Here is a 20,974-nt window from a genome sequence, read left to right as displayed (position 1 = left end):
TTTTTTTTTTTTTTTTTTTGTCTCTCTCTGCTTCCTACTTGAGGTTCAGTATGTAAGCTATCAACTGCCAGCTCTACTTGCCAAGTCTCTTGTTTACCATCATGGACTCTAAGCCCCTGGAATCATAGTGCAAATAAACTCAATCTTTTGTAAGTTGCTGTGGTTTTAGAAAAGCAATCAGTACAACTTTTAAACTTCTGCAAACCCGTTTAATTACTGAAGATCGAATACAGTAATTGTTCTCTGTTATTAGCCAATTTTCTAATAATTAGCAGATAATTAGGTGATTCTGCTACTGAGTTCCCTGCGCCTTTAAAATGCATTCTTTCTAGTCCCCAGAAAACACTGGTTTTCAAATAAATAAAAAATTTATATAGGAAATAGAGCATTTTCTATCAAATTAATATACAAGTTTAGAGGCCATTAAGCACAAAAGCAATGTATCAGTGCCAAGCTCAATTATAGATACATATACAATATATTTAATGATTTAAAATCCCTGAAAATATTGACTTTGTGAATTTCATGTACAGATGTTATTCAAATAAGATGCAAACATTGCCCAAATTTTATTTTTTTCAAATATTTACACTAAAACAATTAAGTTTTTGCAAATATATAACACAAATAGTTGCTTAGGCAATAGTATCCTCTGATAGAAAATTCTTATGGATGGGTGAAGAGTCTGTTCATGTCCATGAATTAGGGGGAGATAATACACTGTATGTTGATACATAAAACTGTATGTTGATACAACCATTTATATATCAGTAGGAACTGAACTACCATGTGATATAGCAATCACACAGCTGGTCAGTAGTTACTATAGTAATAGCACAGTATTCTGTGAGCATTGTATTAGTTATTTACATTGTGTATGTATGTATAATGCTTTCAGGGCATGCTTGCAGTATACAGGGAGTTTTTGATTTTTTTTCTAAAAGAAAGAGGTTAAATTTCACCAGATTTGGTAAGCCAGATATCTGACTAAGGAAGTCACTGATTTATTTGTCCAATCATATTTACTGATAAGCTGTGCATCCTTTGCTGTGACAAGAGATAAACACAGAAAAATGACAGAGAAACGACAAACACCCAGCAAGAGACTCAAGAAGATTAGAGTCCACAGGAGATGGGATGAAGGGAGTCTAATAAATTCCACAAGGCGCAATTCAGAATGCAGACTCCCATGGGGGTTCATAGCTCTTCACTCTACACTATCTGCTTGCCTTTGGAAGGTAAAAAATTATTAGGAGATTGAATTAGTTAAGCAAAAATTAAAACATCCAAACGTTTTTTTCTAATTTCTCCGTATGCTAGCGGCCCATTAGTCATAAAAATGTGAATAAGTCATTAGTGCTCTAAACAGAACACAACAGTGTCTGGTTCCAGGAACCCAATATTATGGAAATTATTTATACTATTGACACCCATCATATGGAACAGTCGAGTGCAAAGTATTAACGCAAAAAGCCACCCCGTCAACTAATAATGCTTTTACATAGGCTTGTTTGAAGTATTTGTCTTTATTGCACAAAACGTTAAAGGTATTCTCCTTAGGGTTTTCTCTCAAGTATGGAGGAAACAACTGTCTGTCTGTCTATCTGTATGGTTGAACTGCTTGCCTCTGTCTATCTCCCTCCCTCCCTCCCTTCCACTCTATTTCCCTCCATCTTTCCACCTCCCTCCTTTTCTCTCTTTCTCTCCCCTTTTTCCTGCCTACCTAGCCACCTTTGCCTCCTTCTTAAAGCTATCAACATCTGGAATCCAGTCCAATCCATTCTGAAAGAGAAGGTTTCAAGAGGTCTCAGGTCTCTATCCCCATGGCTCCTGGGTGGAGTGACAAGGGAGGACACGCACCAGTGTGTGTCGAGTGCGGTGGGACAAGGTAAGAAAATCTGTTATCTTTAAAGCAATATCTGGACAGATGCCTTGGCTGTGTTCTTCAGTAACTTCCCAACAGTTTGGCAGAAGTCCACCCAGGTTACTAGGAAGACTCTCTCCTTCCCTTAGTCACCAGGCAGCCCAGCGTCCTGGCCTCTGAAGACGAGGTCTAAAGGCTGCTGTACCCCACACAGGTTCACTTCTCTTCCCGGCTACCTCCCACCGCCCCGCCCCGCAAACCCTGTCATCCCGCCCTTTCTCCACCCACATCCTCTTCAGAGGGCACAGACTAGTCCTCACACACCCCGAGAGAAAGGCGCTTCTTTGTTTCCAGTCAAAACCCAGGTGAACCAAGTGTAATCAGAGAGAGAAGTCCGCCCCGTCCTGTGGCAGGGGACTCACTTGGGGTTGTGTGACCCGGAGCAGGGACGAACGACCGTGGGTCGTGTCCCCTGAGTTACAGGTTGGATCAAACTTGCCTAGCTTCTCGTGGCAGGAGCTCCCAAGTTCACTGGTGAGCAGTGCGTGCAGGAGCGACAAGGTGCGGAGTGGAGCCCAGGCTCCGCTCGAACTGGGCGCGAGCGGCGAGGGAGGGGGCGGGCGCGCAGGTCCCGCCTCCCCTGGCCGCGTGCACACACACGCCCACCGCGGCTGGGCTGGCGGAGCGCGGGCGAGTGTGAGCGCGGGCGAGTGTGAGCGCGAGTGTGCGCACGCCGCGGGAGCCACTCTGCCCTCTCCTCGCACCCTGCACAGGGCATCTCGAGAGCCTGGAAACGTGAACAGGCTTAAAGTATGGCATGTTGCGAAGATGGTTTCTGTCCAGAAGGTACCCGCGATCGCGCTGTGCTCCGGGGTCAGCCTTGCCCTCCTGCACTTCCTGTGCCTGGCGGCTTGGTGAGTTCCGGGGGTGGTGGGGTGGGAGGGAGTCATAGGGTAAGGGTGCATAGGAAAGGCGGTCAAGTGTCCAGATACACAGCACCCCTTTGACCACTCATCCTTTCTTGAGCGAACCAGATCTTCCCGTCTTCAGTATCATAGGGGCTAAAGCCAAGCTTTCCGTTGACCGAGAGCAGTGGGCAGTTGGGTGCAGGAAGCGCGGGTGCTGGGGTACATGCTGCCTGAGGATACTTGCAGTCTGGGGGTGCGTGCTGCCCAGGATACGCTTTTCCTGACCATTTTGGTTCTTCATATCCCAACCCCCAACCCTCCTTTAGCTTAAGGCCAGCGACTCTTTCCCTAGAAGGCAACCCCTTTTCCACCTGTTCTCAGATTCATTCTTAAAATAGTCTTTTCCACCCCCGTTATTTTTGCATTTGCAGTTTAAACGAATCCCCAGGACAGAACTCAAAGGACGAGAAAATGTGCCCGGAAAATTTTACCCGTATCCTGGACAGTTTGCTGGATGGTTATGACAACAGGCTGCGTCCTGGATTTGGGGGTACGGATTGTTTCAAAACACGCAAGTGTGCTCTGTGTGTCCGTCTCTGGTCTGTTTGTCTATTTGTGGAAATATCATTAGGTGCGCCTCACGTGCAAAAATGAAAACCAGTCATTCTCTCGAGCGCCTCCCCCCTTTCTCTCTTCCTCTTCCCAGTGAGACCTATGACAAGAAGACCGCCTCCACCCGTACTTTCCCATCTCCCCGCCCCCTCAGGAGCTTGGCCTCCCCCGCACTAATTACCTCCTGAGACCTGACTGCAGGGTGGGGGAGACTGGGAAGTCAAAAATGAAGCTGCACTGTGGCTGCCTGTCTTCTCTGCGCCACAGCATGGGGTTGGCTTCCTTGAATCTGTCCACTTTGCGCAGGTACATTGTTGCACTGGAGGTAGCTGGCTTCAGGTCTTCTCTCCTCCCACGTGTCCCTCCTCTGCCAAAAGTTCACCGTGTGTTCTGCCTAGGACAGGAATCTGGGGCACGAAGCTGAAGCTGGCTGCTCTGCTGGGGAACCCAGTCCTTTCCTACTATCTTCTCACTTTCTTTGGGGTGCTGGTCGCTCACATTTCTCCTCTAATGCTTCAGGAGTGTTTAGCTTTATTTCCTCCTCCAATCAGTATCTGTAAAGCGCTCAACAGAGACACATTCACAGCACCTTTTTCTCTTACCCTATTTCCTTTGCATATTCAATAGTTGGCTACATGGCAAGTTTGGGTCTAGGCATTGAGTGCACCGAAACCAGATAGAATTCACCTCAGCCATTCCAGCAGGCCAGTTCATCAGGGAAAAGTGACTTGCTTGGCTCGGTTCACTCTTCTGAATGCCAAGTCGCTGTCCTTTCTACTGTAAATGAGTTAAAGAAGGCCTCAGACTTAAAGTCGTCGAAATTCTTGAAATGATAGGAATGGTAACAAAAAACGACCATTGATTGCTATTGCTTATTTAATTAATTTCAACTAGATCAGCATTTTTACACACATTATTGTCAACTCTCACAGCAACTCCAAGAAGAAGCTGTGGCTTTCCCCATTTGGCAGATTTGGAAAGTTAGGCCGATTCAAGTAGAGTTTATGGATTCGTGCACAGGTAGCATTTTGTATTTCCAGGAGAAATCCAGTAGATTGGGTTGATGTTTCACCCTGAGTGGTGGGATGGGTAAAAGGTGAACTTAAAGCTTGGCGGGGGGGCGGGCGGTGCTCTCTGCCTTGGATTGAGGCTGCAGAGGAGGGAGAGAGTGGGAGAGGAGATAAAATAGGATCCTGGAGTGGAGAACACATGGGATCTGAGGAAGAAGGACTGTGGACAGAGTGAGAAGCAATGATGGGACAAAGTAGACTTGGGGAGAATCGGGAGGTGGCTCTCTGGAAGACAAGACGAGGGCACTACAGACAAGGGAGACTTTGATGGCGCACATAGCACACTAGTGATGGACTGCAGTCTGGTCTCCTGCCCCAACCCTTTTCTTTTCTGGATTTAAAGACAAATGTTTTGTGAAGGAGTGAGCAGATTCCTTGGGTGTCTGTATATTGACAGTGTTATAGGTGGATGGGACAGATGGAAGTTTCTCCTGCTTTTTTCCCTTGTTGTCTCTCCAGGTACAGGTTGCCCGCATCACAGCTGACTTCATTAGGGAAATGAATCATTTGTCAATGTGCGAGCTCTCATAAGTGACGAGGAAATTATCATTTGAGGTCAAAAATAGTTTTGTGGAGAATTCTCTAGATGATGTGATACCACTTGAAACTATATTATGTCAATAAAAGAGGCTTTATCTTCCCAGAAGGGTTTTAAACTTCACATTGCAAATATAAAAGTATGAAAAATATAACTCATGTAGTTTAAATATTCATAAATGAAAGCACAGTTTATAGCTGGATCTATATGACTTTATTAGTAAGTGTTGAAAGTAAAAATATGTCCTCTTGGCTGTAAGACAACTTAAAATAAGAAGACGGAAATCTTCCGTACAGAAGCATCTTTACCATGTCCTCTTCCTATAGTACTGTGTAGACCATAACGTGAGTGCTGGGTTCGGGTCAACCGCAATGCTGCTAAGTGTCTCAAGGCCATTATCTCTCATCCTACATGACATTGCTGTGTGATCTGCATCCCCACTAACCTGGCCATCTTTTTAAACCTCTGTGGGGCAGGGTTGCAGTTATCTTACCTTGAGCGCTAGCAGGTGGTTAATTGCTAATGAAATTACCACAAAGCACAAAATTAGGGATTTTTTTTCTACTCTGCTTGTGAGTCTTTGTGGTCAGATGACTGACTTTTCAAAAGTGGGACAGTCTCTGTAAGCATGTCGTATTCCAAATGTGACAGAAGGGTGAGAATTATCACCTGCAGTATGTGAGTCCTCTGTTTACATGAAATTTTAATTGTGAACTACTTAAAAACAAAAGGAAACATTATTGTTATCACACAACTTTATATGCCACAACTTTCATCTCTTCTATGACATGAAATTTTATACTTTATGGAAAGTTTGGCATTTTAAAAATAAGATGAAAACCATTCAGATTTTGGCCAAGGTATACTGTAAATATGGACTGACTTCCTGCTTCCTTTAATCCCATTTCAGCTCTTTGTGGGGCATTTACTTTTTTATCTGTTTATACAACTTAGCTCTGTTCCATTTAAAATAAAGCTAAAAGCAAAGATGTGAATTGAAATTGGATGGTTTGTGACTACTCAGTAGGCCAGGCAGAGGTTGAAATAGATTTGGAAACCAAATTATGTATTTTTAACTCAGCAGCACAGCTTGCTGTGGGGAGATAAAGAGAACTGAAATGGTTCTCTCTCTTCATCCCCCCAGGAGCTCCTCTCTCTTGTCTCCACATTCCCCTGTTGGGGAAGAAAGGTGAGAAGAGCAGGGCAGTTGGGAGAAACTGGAATGGAGTTCTGAAGGGCAGAAGTCTTTCAGCTTCTGATGAGTCAGTTCCTCTCATGCTGACGTAGTTGTTCCTGCTTAGAAGTGGCACCAAGTTGACTTTGTCACAAAGGAAGTAGAAAGTCATTCCTTCTGTCCCTTGTCCACTTTGAACACAGTTGTATGGCTTTATAAGACTAAATAGCGGGCCACAGGAGGGCAGCATAGGGATCCCGTCTCTCCCCATTTTTCACTTATCTAAGGGACACATAATAGTCTTGGGGGGCACATAATCTCAAATAATCAACACTTCAGTATAGGTGGTTGTTTTAGATCCTCTTCCATAACCTTTCTGATATGGACACAGAAGAAAGTCGTCAATTTTATGAGGCTGCTCACTAGTGTAGTAGGACTTCATATTACTGGGGCTCTTTGTGTTCTTAAAATATTTTCATATATAATCTTAAGAAGATTATTACAGAAGCAGAGATGTTCATGGCAGGCATCATCCCTCTGCTAGAAAAGAGGCTGAGAGAAGTTCGATTTAACTGTCCAACATAATGAAAATTAGTAATTGACGAAGTCCCACATCATACCACAGCTTTAAGTCCTTAGTCAGACAGCTGATGGGTATGTCTATTTCTCAGGGTCCCTTGCAGAATGCTGTGAGTTAGGAGTCAAGTTGTCCTGAATATCCCTTGTTACTTAGCTAAGGATAAATAAGCAATATCCTCAACCAACAGAGAAAAAAGTAAGAACTTTGTATCACAACTTTTAATAATATTTAAAATGGAGAAGAAAACGTGGAGGCTCATGTTCATTTAGGTGAGCCTGGTAAGGGTCAATGACAGTGATGTTTTCAGATGGTCTATATCTCAGTCTGAAAGTTCCCTTGTCATGTGCTAGCTCTATTAGTTGAATGCCAAACTGTAATTAGTAATCCTAGGTCGAATGAACATTTCAAATAGAGTAACAGAAAGATAAACCATCATTTCCAGAGTCATTCATTGATTCATTTGTTATACCAGTGTGCAAATACAGTATTATGTAAAAGAAGTACTATATAGTTCTTAAGACAGGTTTTAAACCCAAAATTCATCCTCATTGTCTTACCTTTAAGCAAAATAAAGATAAAAGGAGGAAAGATAAAATAAGTAAATGATAATTCTGCAGTATAATTAAGCAGCACCAAGATAGAAAATAAGATGGGAGAGGAATCTAGTCTGCATAGAAATGATGGCCAAGAAAGTCAAGTTGACAGCAAAGCGTGCCAGGAAGGATGGGGTAAGAGAACAGTTATTGTTGGGCAAACAAACCACCAATAAAACCAAACCAACTTAACAAGCAAACAAAACAAATAAAAGCTGAAAAAGTGGGCAATAGATTGATATGATTTTGAGAATAAAAGCTTTCTGGTACACTTCTTGTTTGAAAGTAGGGTTAGGAATATTAGAGTATTGGGTTGGGATAGTAAGCAGAAGCCAGCTTATAAAAGGTCTTCCTATAAAGTGGCCTGAATGATTCTCTTAATAAACTTGGATATCACTGAAGTTCTTTAGGTAAGGCATTGACTTAACACAATTTAGGCTGTGAAAGGACCCATCTGGTTGATATGTAAAGAAAGGTTTAGAAACAGAGGAAACATGAGGCATACGATGAAGCTTTTGTGTTTCAGAGTTTGCTTGTTGTTGTTGTTGTTGTAATTCCTATTCATTATGTAGATGGTTGTGTGGAATGATGCAGATGTAGGAAGGATGGACATAAATGGACAGTGAAGATATTTTGGGGATTTTAATTCAACAAAAGTAATGGAATATTTAATATGAATGATCAAGGAAAGCAAAAATAGCTCCATGATTTCTATTCTAAGAGACTGAGCAAGTGTAGTGTTTAAAGCTATGGGGGAGGGTCCAAGTTCTGCTTCCAGACTCACTTGCTAGTAGAAGAGGCAGGAAATCAAGTCATAAAACAAGTGAACTATTCAATGTGCAGTGTGTCTGGCATCAGTGAACATAAAATATGGGGACATGGTTTTAACTACACAGTTAGGAAGGGTTTGTTGATAAAGTGATACCTGAGCATTGAACATCAATGGATAAGACCAGGAAGCTTGTTTGTGGTGGGGTCTTCTGGTGAGCAGGAAATCTGGGTGCAATTCTGTGGAGGCTGGAAGTCAGGGCTGGTATAGTGCAGATGAAAGTGTTGAAGAAGAAGGGACAATAACAAAGAAGAGGTTGTATAAAGTTTTGTAAGCGTGCTTGTAGACTTTGCTTTTATTCTGAGTCAGACCAGACAAGACTAGAAAGGATTATATAAGGGGCATATCCTGGATTGATAAACTTTTAAAGGCTCACTAGGAATGTTGTGTTAAGAACGGAAAGAAGCAGAGATGGTTGGAGTTTTTCACATTCAATCAGGCAATAGATGACTAACACTTTTTATAAGCAGGTGACAGAGTAATCTCTCCATTTCTAAGTAATCTCAAAGTTGTCTTTGTCTCTATTTTGCTAAGATGAAAGATGACAGTTGTAATTCAAAGTTTGTGAGAAAATGCAAGCAATGAGGCTGAGTAAAGTATATACAGTTGTTAGGATGATATAGAAGACCTGTAGAGACATGGAAGAATGATATGCATATGTATATAATAAATTCATGTTTCTAGATATCAAGTAGAGAGAAGTTTGCATTTTAGAGGTAGTGGGTATGTCAACGCACATGGTATTTGAAGTCTTAAGAACAAAGAGATTCCAAGAGATTAAATTGGCAAAGAAAAGGCATAAAAACTGATTTCTGCTGCTTCCAATGTTAACAGGCATGGAAAAAAGAAGAGTAATTTCTCCTAGGAAAGTCTGAGCAACAGTATTCTCTGATATGGTAGCAGGAGAATAAGAGGGCTTGTGTACTTTGGAAAAAATCATAGTTTACAACAAACAGATCAATATAGACATGGGCTTAAATTAACCACTATATTCAGTGGTATGCATGACTTAGATAATGTTGACAAAAACAGTTTTGTAGCATGAGGGGGAGAGAGAGAGAGGGGGGAGAGAGAGAGAGAGAGAGAGAGAGAGAGAGAGAGAGAGACATGGGCTTAAATTAACCACTATATTCAGTGGTATGCATGACTTAGATAATGTTGACCAAAACAGTTTTGTAGCATGAGGGGGAGAGAGAGAGAGGGGGGAGAGAGAGAGAGAGAGAGAGAGAGAGAGAGAGAGGGAGAAGTTAACCTGGAGGCATTTGTATGAGTGGATAGAGAAATGGAGCTGGTAGAATCAAATGACCAATTTTTTTGAAATCATTCTTTTTATAGTTATTGTTGGCAAAAGACATACTCACTGGTTGTCACTTTGAGAATGCAGGCTAAATATTGAACATAAGATATTACTGTGCTTCATGAAACAGAGCTTGGTTTTAGAAATGGGAGAGAAAATATAGTTTTGAATGTTAGTGAAAACAATGGTATTGCTAGGGGGCCATTCATGGTGCAGACAAAAATTTCAGTGACTCAGAATACAGCAGAGGATGGAGGGGACAGGAAGGAAGATTTGGAGCAGTGTGTACTGATTTTTTTTCCAGAAATTTATATATGGAAAGGATATTTTTAAGTAATGTAGAAATACTTATTTGGAATATATGGAAATAAATATTTTTAAGATTAGAAATATCACAAATTGTCTGCTATTTGTAATGGCTTAGTGCAATATAGATACATATTGGAAAGGAGAGAAGGGGTACATGGAAGAAAGACCACATTTTACAAGTTTATAAGAAAACAAATATGCAAGTGCTGTCAGATATTTAAAGTTTCTGTGGAATAAAAACACACAGATGCACTTGGTATATCATGCTATAAACCATGTCAAATATAGGTAATAGGATATTAGTGAATTGTTGTGGTTTTAGGAAAAGTCCCAGCAGGGCTTCAGATTTTATAGGAAAACATTTGTCAGTACATATTGCTGCTTTATATTTTAGGCCTTTTTGAATATATTTTAAGGCTCCTTGGGTATACATGATGAAGTTTGTTTAATAATACATTTCCATTATAACTGACACATAGCCTTCTTTTCATTTATCCATTTGTTTATATGCTAAAATATAATAACCTTAGCAGTTAACCAGTGTGCAGCCCCAAAAGCAGGCACTAGTATAAACTTGCAGTTTGCTATACATTTCTTCAGTCCTGTCCTCCTATTTTTCTTCTCCCTCCTTATTATTCCATTGTTTTTTTCCACAGCTTTTCTCTAATGGGTGTTTCAGGTTATCCTTATTTTAAAGGTGTATTGAAAGCATTTAATTGTCTTTAACTTGCTGTATAACTTGCTTTAACTTTTGCCTATGCATTGAACTTAATGATGCACCTTGAAGTTCAATGCAATGTTAAGATGCATTCTTTCTGTTGCATCGTGCTATCGATCCTCCCTTTGCTTGTTATGTGATGTTCGCATTGCATAAGAACTGTTTCACTTGTCTGCTCTGTTGGCAGTAGGTTTTTTGCTTGCTTCCCAGATTGTATTGCTGTGAATATTCTGGCCCAAATTTTCTGCTGTAAATGTGCAAGAGTTTCTTTTGCATATATATCAAGGAGTGGATTTTTCTGGATCTTAGTGTAAGTAGGAGTTCAGCTTGAAGAGATAATGCCAAACTGTTTTTCCATGGTGAGTTTACAAAATTAAACTCCCTTTTACAATAAAAATAAATTCTGGATCCACATATACTTTAGCAGCAGGAAATTATGTGTGTGTGTGTGTATAGAAGTGTTTTAAATGGTATTTTATTGAAGGAATTTTAATATTCACTATTTCCATCATGTTCTCATATCACTAAAAATCTTTTAAAACCTTTATTGACTGCAGGATTTTATTTTATAAATTTCTTGTTTTCATGTTTTATTCTTACTGTATTGAGCTTTATGTTCCTGTTATTGAAGAGTTTTGTTGTATATAAAGTAAGAGAATATTGATAGAAGTATCATAAAATATAGAAGGCACTAATTTTTAATTCTAGAACTCTGAGCTATTTCCTGCTTTGTTGATGAAATCAGTGGGTATCTGTTTTTGTGTAATATCCAGTAAATGTAATAGTTCTACTCTTGCTAATAGCATGCAAAATTAGAAATGTCTACAATTTCCCTAAGTATTACATGTTGTTGCTGTTGTGTTATGCCTAAATTCTTTTAATTTTTGGCATTTTATTTATTTAGAACAGTCTCTTCTCCTTTTGCTTATCAATCTCAGTTTTCTCATCCTTTCCTCCTCCTGTCCCCCCACCTTCCACCCACACCGTCCCCCATCAGCTTCTCAGAGAGGGCAAGGCTTCCCGTAGGGAACCAACTAAGTTCTGAAAGTCTCTTTAGTTTTGGATAGCACTGGCGCTTTGTAAGATGAAGGTGTGCGTATAATGTGAAGAGCTGAAAAGCAGGAATGTTTCCTAAGGGGAATAGCTGGGGAGACGCTATGGAGAACTAAGATTAACTAGTCCTCAAAACAGTCAAACAAGATTTTATCTTATCATATGACAGTAAATTGTATATCATTATTGGAGATAGTATTAGGGATTGATGTTCTTTAGGTCTTTGACTGTTGAATAAACAGTGGAGGATTATCTGATACTTTCTTAATTGCCTTCTAGCAAGTTAATTTGATAGGACCATTTATTTCCCTGAAGTTAATATTAACATCTTTGTGTGATTGACTCTTGATGAAGATTACTTTCTTTGCCTAACAAACTCTCAGGGTCAAAAGTGTCTCCCCACAAAAGATTTTAAAAAAATAATTTTTAAAATTTCCCCACTACCAAAGAAGTAGGATTTTTGTGAAAAAAAAAGTGTCTTTGATGTTCCCCAAATATATCTACAGTTATGGGGAAGAAATCTTTCCAAGCTCATTGTCTAGTTTCTATGCAATTATGCACTTTGCAAGGTTGATTTGAACATCCTAAACAGTAGCATTAGAGGAAGTGTCTCTAATTATTCTTAATTGCTTAGCTACCATTTCATTGACAACTGGTTTATCAGAGACCTATTGCGTTTTACATGGCAGTTTGCTTGTATGAAAGAATACAAATAAAAATCAGACAGTTTCTGTTTTAATTGGGAAATATTTTTTAGCGTAACCCATGTAGCACATAAGTCTCACATTTGAAATTTGTGAGAAGCATTGAAAAAAATCATGATTAATGATATTAGAAACAATGAAACAATTATTATCACCTCATATTTACAAAGCACTGTGCTAATTTGGGACTTTGAAAGAGACTGAAATTTCATCTCAACTGCTAATGCTAAAAACACAGATTCAAGGAGACTGAAGGAAGACACAAAGGGCCACAAGAATATAATTTAGAATCTGTTGTTGAACGAATAAAATGTAGAGATAGCTGGATGCACAACAGAGATTGTGTAATAAACTTCCATGTTTAGCTAAATGACACTGGTTAAGTATTTTATGGCATAATATAATGTAGTGGAACTAGAACGCATCTTGGCAGCCCCAAGGAAGAGTTAGAATTCTGCCTTAGCCTCTCTGAACCCAGTTTCCAGATATATAAAATTCTCATGATAGTGATAATAGCACCTTCTAAGGGTGTGATAAAGATGAAATGTCGTACGGAATGAACGTGGCATCTTCTCTGGCGTAAAACTAAAGCTTAACTACATAATAATTATTTCTATTTCTCATTGTAGGCATTCCATGCCACTTGATTGATCCACGACTATTCCCAGTCCCTACTCTGGTCCCATCAGCTTAAGTAGGTTGATGACCTCTTAGAAGACACTGTCTGCCATTTGCCCCCTGTAACTTATTCACATGAAAGAGCCTTTGGGATTTTTTTTTTAAATTGCATATTTCAATCATATTCTTCCTTGTTTCAAGCCTTTGATGATCTGTCAGTATTTATAGGGTACAAGTCAAACTCTTTAGGGCAGCCTACATTCATGTCACCCAGGGGAGGAATAAAAGGAAAATGCTTTCTTATAGGCTCACCTTCCCAGGGCTACTTTAACAAAGTATGCAGACTAGTAGCTTAAACAACAGAACTTACTTTTTTTTTTCAACTCTGGAGGTATCAAGACATCAGTAAGCTTGGTTTGTTGGCAAGGAAAAGGTGTCTCCTCTTTGTCTTTATATAGTTCTCTCTCAGTGCATGTCTGTGTTCTAATCTCCTTTTTTTCATAAAGCCATCAATCACTCATATTGGATTAAGTACCATTAAAAAATCTCATTTTAATGCAATTACATTTTTAGAGCATTACCTCTAAAAATAGTCATTAGAAGTTACTGAGGATTAGGATTTCAACATGTGAATGTGGGAAATATAACTTCTTCCACAGAAATCTTCTTTTCCATCTCTGGGTCATTCCCTGTCACTCTGAAAGTTCTGTTGCTTGTAGTTTAAACAGTATCACTGTAACATGTGTTGTAAGTGTGTTACTTAAAAGATGCCATTTAAAGAAATGGGGAGGCTCAGAGTAGTTGGATGCTCTGTTCGTGGTACCCTGGTTTTATTTCTCTTTGTGACTTCAGTTTCCTATCGGTTTCCTTTGCTTTCTTCCAACTGGTCTCTTTTCTTTTCCTTGAAAATAGGAAGACCTATACCCACTGCCATCCTTCGTCACTTGCTGTTGTTTGTTCCAACGCTTCCAGGTCATGTATATGCTCCAGACGAGTTTGAAAGTGAATGCTTTGAAAAAGTGATTCTGAACACAGATCAAGAATTCCTTTCACAGCCTCTTCTTTTCCTACCTGCCTGTATCCATCCCGAAATAATAGCTGTCATTCATTTTATTCCTTTTGTTTCTTTTCTGCTTATTCCCTGATTCTCCCAGTAGCATGGTATCTTCTTGATGCAGGGAACTCCTCTATAACCTGTCCATGTAGCTGGTGCTTAGGCAAATATTTATTGAATGGATGCCCTAAAAAAAAAAATCCCTCTGCTAGTCAGGTACATTTAGAATCTAACTCAGTCTTAAAGTGCAGTATAATCTTATAAGCAAATGCCAGATAATGTCACACACAAAGACTAATTCTGAACATAGAACAGTATTTTGGAACTATTGAAAAAATAGTAGAATTTAGATAGATGAGAATTTAGAAATATCTTTTATTATCATGGGATGATTACATCCATAGAATTAACATAGGCTCACATGGTTTACAATGCATTAATAATGAAAAATATTGTTCCCATTCTTCTCCTGCATGCTCCTGCCACACTCACTCTCTTGGCACACTTATGGTGTCAGTATTTCATAGGAAACTATTGTAAATACAGTAGAGAAACAGCTTGAGTGGATGTTTGTAAACAACAGTAAACTGGACTGTCTCGTTTTGGAACTATTTTAGAATTGTAAATCACCAGGCCCAACCTTGTTCCTACTAAGTCAGAAGATCTGAAGCTGTCTCCAACAACCTCCACTTCCCCAGTCTGTTCAGGATATTCTCCAATATCATTTGAGCAATACTACCTTAAATCTATCTTCAAAATAACTGTTGCTTTACCCAGAGTCTGGTAAAATAGCTCATGTTTATGGACACTGCCAATCTTAGTTGTTTATGTGAACTTGTCTTTGGAGCCCTCACTTGTAACTACAGCATTTCTGCTTTCTGATACCTTTGTAATTGTTGCTAAGGAAATGACAGCAGTTTTGAGCCAATTTGAGTAAAATTTCTATCTCCTAGGGTTCAAAATGTTAGGAATTACTTGCTTCCTGGATTACTTATTTCTGGACTAATTTGGCTGTAATGAGCTTATTATTACCATTTGGATGTTGATTCTAGTTTCCCATTCAAACCAAAACTTAATTAACTTCTATCACTTTAAAGAGGTGCATTTTATATGGTGTAAAAATAAAAGCATGTACTATAATTTCCTCTTATTATAATTCCAAAACCTAAGTTTCTTAGGATACTTATTCCATAAATAATATCTCATTCTTCCTCATCCTCTCTGTCTCCATGTGGCCTCGTCGCCAGGCTGTAGAGGGAGAAATATTTAGATTCATTTTCTGGAGACTGAATTCAGACTTCGAGCCTTAAGTGACACCAATTGTGCTTTCCTGTTTTTTGGCATAAAACCAATTTCCCAACCTGTATCCAAGTGATATTCTATTTTAATAGCAAATGCTATAGTATCCAGTTATAGAGTATGTAGCTTCTGGCCATGCAGCTTTCGAAACCATTATTTAAGGAAACAGTCTTCAGGAGGATAACAATTTTTATATTTTCATGGATGGTAAAATGCTGAATTATCTATAATAACTACTGTTACAACTGAACACATTGTGAACATATTATGTCTTTGGAAATTGATTTGCAGCTAATACGTTTAATACTTGTTAAAATCTTTGCATTTGATGATATATTACTGGACTAAAGCTGTACAACTAGGAAGGGTTATGAGTTAAATCCGAACTACAAAAATTCCTAGGTTTAAAGCACAGTGCTAAACCTGGAGAGTGGTGGTGTTTTTTTGTCTGCTTTCTATGTCAACAATATCAGCATCATGCCCTTACCATGTTTCCCTCTGGGCTAAACATGAACATGCTTGCTCATGATAAAGATTTATTTAGATGGCGGAGAATCTCAGTAGCAACAGAGGGAAACTAATATGGAATGCGCTTTGGGATGAGAAAGCTCTGTGCCCAGCATTCCATTTGATTGCTATAAAAAAACCTGTGAGACAGGTGTGGGTGCTGCAATCAAGCAGTTAAGTAACTTGGTCAAGATCGCACAGCCAACAGGTGGTGCAGCCTGAATGGTTGTCACTGACCAAAGACCTTGTCTTGGATCCCAATCACCATGGAGAGTGTTCCTATTGTTCAAGGTGACAGTAATCATTTTGGAAGTTATTTATAAGTATCCTTAACTCCCCAAAGACTCACTCTTTACAGCTTTGGTCCCCTTCACTTCCGCACCCTGCTGTTTCTTCCTCTGAACAGCTCACTTCTTGCTAGAAGCCAATCAGATGATGAACTCTTAAAAAAAAATTACTAAGGCTAAAAGCCCGTATGTATCTGCACTGCCTCTTATCCCAGTGCCCAGAAATGATGTATCATTGTAGAAACAGGTTCTTGGTAAGTACTTGGGATGTCTATTTGCCTTTTGAGCAAGCACCATTTTTCTTTCTCTATTGTTACTTTTGGCTTGATTTGGATGTGCACTCTAAACTGAACTTTACACTCTTTTTTTTTGAGAGAGATTCTTTATCTCACTGAAAATTCAAGGTGCATGTAAAAACATGATATTTCGTGTCAGTATTCATTTATTAATTATCTAGTCCTCCAAGGCTGTAATGTTGATAATTATTTTTTCACACATATTTACTTCATACTTACTAGGTCCTGTTACAGAAGTGAAAACTGACATATATGTCACCAGCTTTGGACCCGTTTCTGATGTTGAAATGGTAGGTATCTGAGAAACTTTGGAGGTTTGAAAAAAAAAAATAAGTCAGAAAAGAGTCAACTAATATTTATTATACTGTGAATCACACAAAGCCAATGCTTAATTAAACTCAAAATTGTCTAGAGAGCAAGATATTTCATCTGCATCGCAGAGTTATCATTTTTAATATGTATTGACTTGGAATCTTTCTCAACAGAGGCATCTTCCCTGGTACTACTCCCACACCAATCCCTTGTATGGAAGCTACCAAGGAGAAGAAAATGGGAGATCATCAGTAGTTTAGATATGGATTAATTGTGTGCATAGTTTCTATTAGCCTTTTTGTTTCCCCATTGCCTCAGTTATCAGCCTCCCAGCCTTGATTTCTACTCTTCCCTCTCATGCTTAAGGAGGCCAAGAGAGCCAGCATTTGTCAGGAAGTCCACATCCCTTCAGCTGTGTTCTTGTATATTAAATATACTTAGTAAACAGAATGGCAAGCGAGTCTACTTTATGTTTTTCTTGACCTGAGGCTCCTAATGGTTTGAAGCCTTGGATCCTTTAAGCATTTTCAATACACTTTTGAAAACAAAATTAATCTTTTTTTTTAAAAAAAAAGTTGACTTCATCTTAAAGAAATGCCTGTAATTTTATGATCAACTATGTAGTGACGCCTGCTACATATTAACTGATTTTTGCCCTTTTCTAGAAAGTAATGTACACCCAAAATTACCTGGTGTTGGCAGATTTTATTTAATTACAGTAATTAGTCCTCAGTGGCTAATGTGTGTGGTGATTTACTTCTTGTAAATGCAGAAGCTGAAGGGATCAAGACGGATGTTGCGTGCATATTTAACTCTGAAGCTTTTTGTTCTGTTGATTTAAGATCATCTCTGCTTCTATTAATTTCCACTGATGTAGTCTCTAATGACTGGGAGAGGTTAGAATTTATTACTTTTTGCATATATATGTATGTAATCACCTGTGACTTGACTTTGTCACAAACCAACTTCTCTAGGAATATACAATGGATGTGTTCTTCAGACAGACGTGGATTGACAAAAGACTAAAATATGATGGTCCCATTGAAATTTTGAGGTTGAACAATATGATGGTTACCAAAGTTTGGACCCCTGATACCTTCTTCAGGAATGGAAAAAAATCTGTCTCGCACAACATGACAGCTCCAAATAAGCTTTTTAGAATTATGAGAAATGGCACTATTTTATACACAATGAGGTAATAGAATTTTCTTTCTTGTTTTAACATTCCTTATCCACAACACCCCTCTTCCCCAACACCCTCTTCCTTCCCCTCCCTTTTGTTTTCTATCTCTCAATTTTAGAAATCTCTAATTTTAAAGAAGGGTTGACTTGACTTACTTGCATTTTTCCATGATAGACTCACCATAAGTGCGGAGTGTCCCATGAGACTGGTGGATTTCCCTATGGATGGTCATGCCTGCCCTTTGAAATTTGGGAGTTGTAAGTGACATTAAAAGTATTGCTCAAATTTCTGATTGTCTTCCTCAAACTCATCATCATGGATTTGTGCAATTTTAATTACCCAGCATTTAAATCCTTATTCATGAAAAAAATGTGCAAGGTTTAGGAAATTATGAATTTTTAAAATATAAAGCGATACCTTATAAACAAAGTCCTACTTTTTACAGATGGCTATTGAGGGCTGAGTCATAACTAATAAGCCTGTGGACACTTGTGAGACTTAGGGATTTGGGAGCAGTTTGTATGTGTCCAAGGTGTAGTATAGAAAGGGCATTGTGAGGGGAGTATGATTTAATAGTAGTAAATAAAATCTCTTAAAGGTGGCTTGGGGAACAGTAAAAAAAAAAAAAAGTTTTTTATTTTCCGGAAATAACCTGAGTTAAAATATGATAGGTAGCACTGTTAGTGACAGTGCTGACCTGACACAAATGTCTAGCTGCGCTGGGGGAGAATCTAGTGGCTGATACACTGTTGACTACAGTAAGGATTGTTATTCCACCTGAAAGCTAGGGAAGGTGTTGAAAGATTTAGCCGAGGGACATGACTGGCCTCTTTTGACACCCTGTTTGGGAAATGGACTGGAGAGAGGCTGGAATGGAAGTGTGGGAGAGCTGGTGCCTGCTGTTTTCGTGCCATCAAAGATGGCAGTCGGTTAGGCTAGCATGGCACAAAAGGAGCAAAAGTGGAAGAGACGTGCTTGGAAAATGTAGTAGCGATGAAGGCAAGAGGAACACATGAGTGGGTAGTAAAGAATATGAAGGCTCCTTTCCTCAAGCTCCTTTCTCTGAGATGGCAACAAAATGGGATTGCTCTTGTAAGGTCTGCTTCCAACATTCGATTCAATCAAAACCTCCCAAAAATAGATGTTGGCTTTTACTATTGCTTCAGACTCTTCGTTTCACTGATTGTGAAACCGGTGCCTGCTGTTCTCATTGCTCATTGCTTGACTTAATGAGAATCGGCAGTCACCATGCTTTTTATAACCCTAGTAATCACAATACTCAGTGGGCTAACTTGAGACTAGAGAAAGCCATTTGCTCCCTGACCAATGATTTAATAAGACAAGATAAAAGCAGAAAAAATACACAGACAGAAAGGGTGATCTTACTGGGCCAGAAATAAAATTACATTTTTACTGTAATAATTTGAATTTTATAAAAGATAGTTCTCATTTGAGAAAGTCTTCTCCTAACAAGACCTCTCTGGGTCTCATCTGAAGCACTCTTCGGTGACTAAAGCAAAGCTGATGCTATCTCAGGCTTTATATGTGATTAAGGAATCATTTTTTGGAAAGTATTTTGGTTTACCATACCAGTAAGCTGTTTTTGTTGTTGCTGTTTTGCTGAGTAAACTAATTCTTAATAATTTTTGAAAGAGAAAACCACTATTTAATTATGCTTACAATAAGAGAAATATGAAAGACAATGCAAGAAAAAGATTACACTATTAATTTAATTTATCTAAGAGATGATTCCCAATGTAAAAAAGTCATATATAAGAATAAAGTATACAGGAGTTTAAATATATAACACTGTAAATACACTTCCAGGGATAAATGCTGACATGAAGCTCTGTAATGTTGGATGATAACTCAAGCCTCACAGTGTATTTTCCAAGGTCATCTGTAAGGAAAACCTCTCCAAGTGTGGAGTCCTTTAGTAGGATTATACAAGTTCACCAGGGACCTCCTGTATTTCAGCCTTTTTAGGGATGTTTGTAGGGGAGGATGACACATAATTCATTCCGGTTCTTTTGAACTTATTTGTGCGTGAGCCAAGCTATCTGTTCTGGGTGGAGTGGTAAGCAAACAGCTGGTCTCCATTTGCACTGAGCAAGGAATAACAGAAAATGTACTCAAATTGCCACTGGGGAGGAGTCTTTGAAGTTAGAAGGGAAAGTGTCCTAATTGCAAGCTTCTGAAGGTACTGGGACTGGCTGCGCAATTCCCTGCGGAGCTTTGCATCCAGCATAGTCAGAACCCTGCAGAATGGTTTCCAAATGGCATGGACATTGGCCAGAGGCAAAGTCTAAGCAGGTGACCCTGGAGAGCTCCCTCACAAGGAGAAGTTGTTTTGGTTTTGTTTGCATTTCCAGGGGTGGCATCTGGGACATTTCTAGATGGCAGAGCTGTTTGGAATTGTTCAAGTGAGGACAGATAAGAAGTGAAGAATTAGGAATCTAACAACTGGGTAGGAGGTTTGGACTATCTGCTTTTCAACCTACCTGCCTTATTGGAACGGCAATATGACCACCTGCACTGACACAAATGTGGCTTTATGGTTGTTTCAGTTTTCTTCTCTACCCCATTCCATCTTTTGACATAAAAACAGTGAAACCTATGATTTGTTTAATCTGTCTATTTTCCTAACTTATGAACATGTTTGAAAATGACAAAGCGAGTATTGTTTTCCCTTTTTTGTTGAGCATTTGCCATGTTAAGTGTTGATTTTTAAGATGGATGAAGGAGGAGGAGTCCTGACTGTAAGCACACTCTCTGCTCTTGTTCAGATGCGTATCCCAAGAGTGAGATGATCTATACCTGGACCAAAGGCCCTGAAAAATCAGTGGAGGTGCCAAAGGAGTCTTCTAGCTTAGTTCAATATGACCTAATTGGGCAGACTGTATCAAGTGAAACTATCAAATCTATTACAGGTGAGATTGCATGCACATATTCTCTCTCTCTCTCCCTCTCCATCTCCATCTCTGTGTTATTTTTGTTCATACATGTGTGTGTATGCATGTGTTTATGTAAGCATGTGTGTGTGGATATGGGTGTGTATATGTGACCAGTCAAAGGTGGTCAGTCCTCAGGGTCCATTTACCTTAGTTTTTGATCCTTCACCGTCCTGGAGCTTGCTAAGAAAGCCAGACACTCAGTTCCGTGAGACCCA

The 20,974-nt window shown here is 39.2% G+C and overlaps 1 protein-coding gene across 3 annotated transcripts in view; it reads left to right on the top strand.

The window, feature by feature from the left end:
• The first annotated feature begins 2,158 nt into the window (after positions 1–2,158).
• Gabra4 (gamma-aminobutyric acid type A receptor alpha4 subunit) overlaps positions 2,159–20,974 on the top strand; it is a 74,657-nt gene continuing 55,841 nt past the window's right edge. The window contains exons 1-6 of one of the 3 annotated variants that reach the window (XM_013350818.2): positions 2,168–2,778; positions 3,204–3,322; positions 16,533–16,600; positions 17,597–17,817; positions 17,980–18,062; positions 20,592–20,735. In XM_013350818.2, the coding sequence (XP_013206272.1) occupies positions 2,693–2,778; positions 3,204–3,322; positions 16,533–16,600; positions 17,597–17,817; positions 17,980–18,062; positions 20,592–20,735 (721 nt within the window). In that variant the 5' untranslated portion in view covers positions 2,168–2,692. Of the gene's footprint in view, positions 2,779–3,203; positions 3,323–16,532; positions 16,601–17,596; positions 17,818–17,979; positions 18,063–20,591; positions 20,736–20,974 lie in introns of all 3 variants that reach the window. The other 2 variants (XM_005359312.3, XM_026785131.1) reach the window with 2 other exon arrangements.

Source organism: Microtus ochrogaster, linkage group LG1 (genome assembly GCF_000317375.1).
Source record: "Microtus ochrogaster isolate Prairie Vole_2 linkage group LG1, MicOch1.0, whole genome shotgun sequence".
In the NCBI taxonomy this organism is placed as follows: Eukaryota; Metazoa; Chordata; class Mammalia; order Rodentia; family Cricetidae; genus Microtus; species Microtus ochrogaster.
Note: the sequence above shows the minus strand (reverse complement) of the source record. Positions and strands in the feature narration are given on the sequence as shown.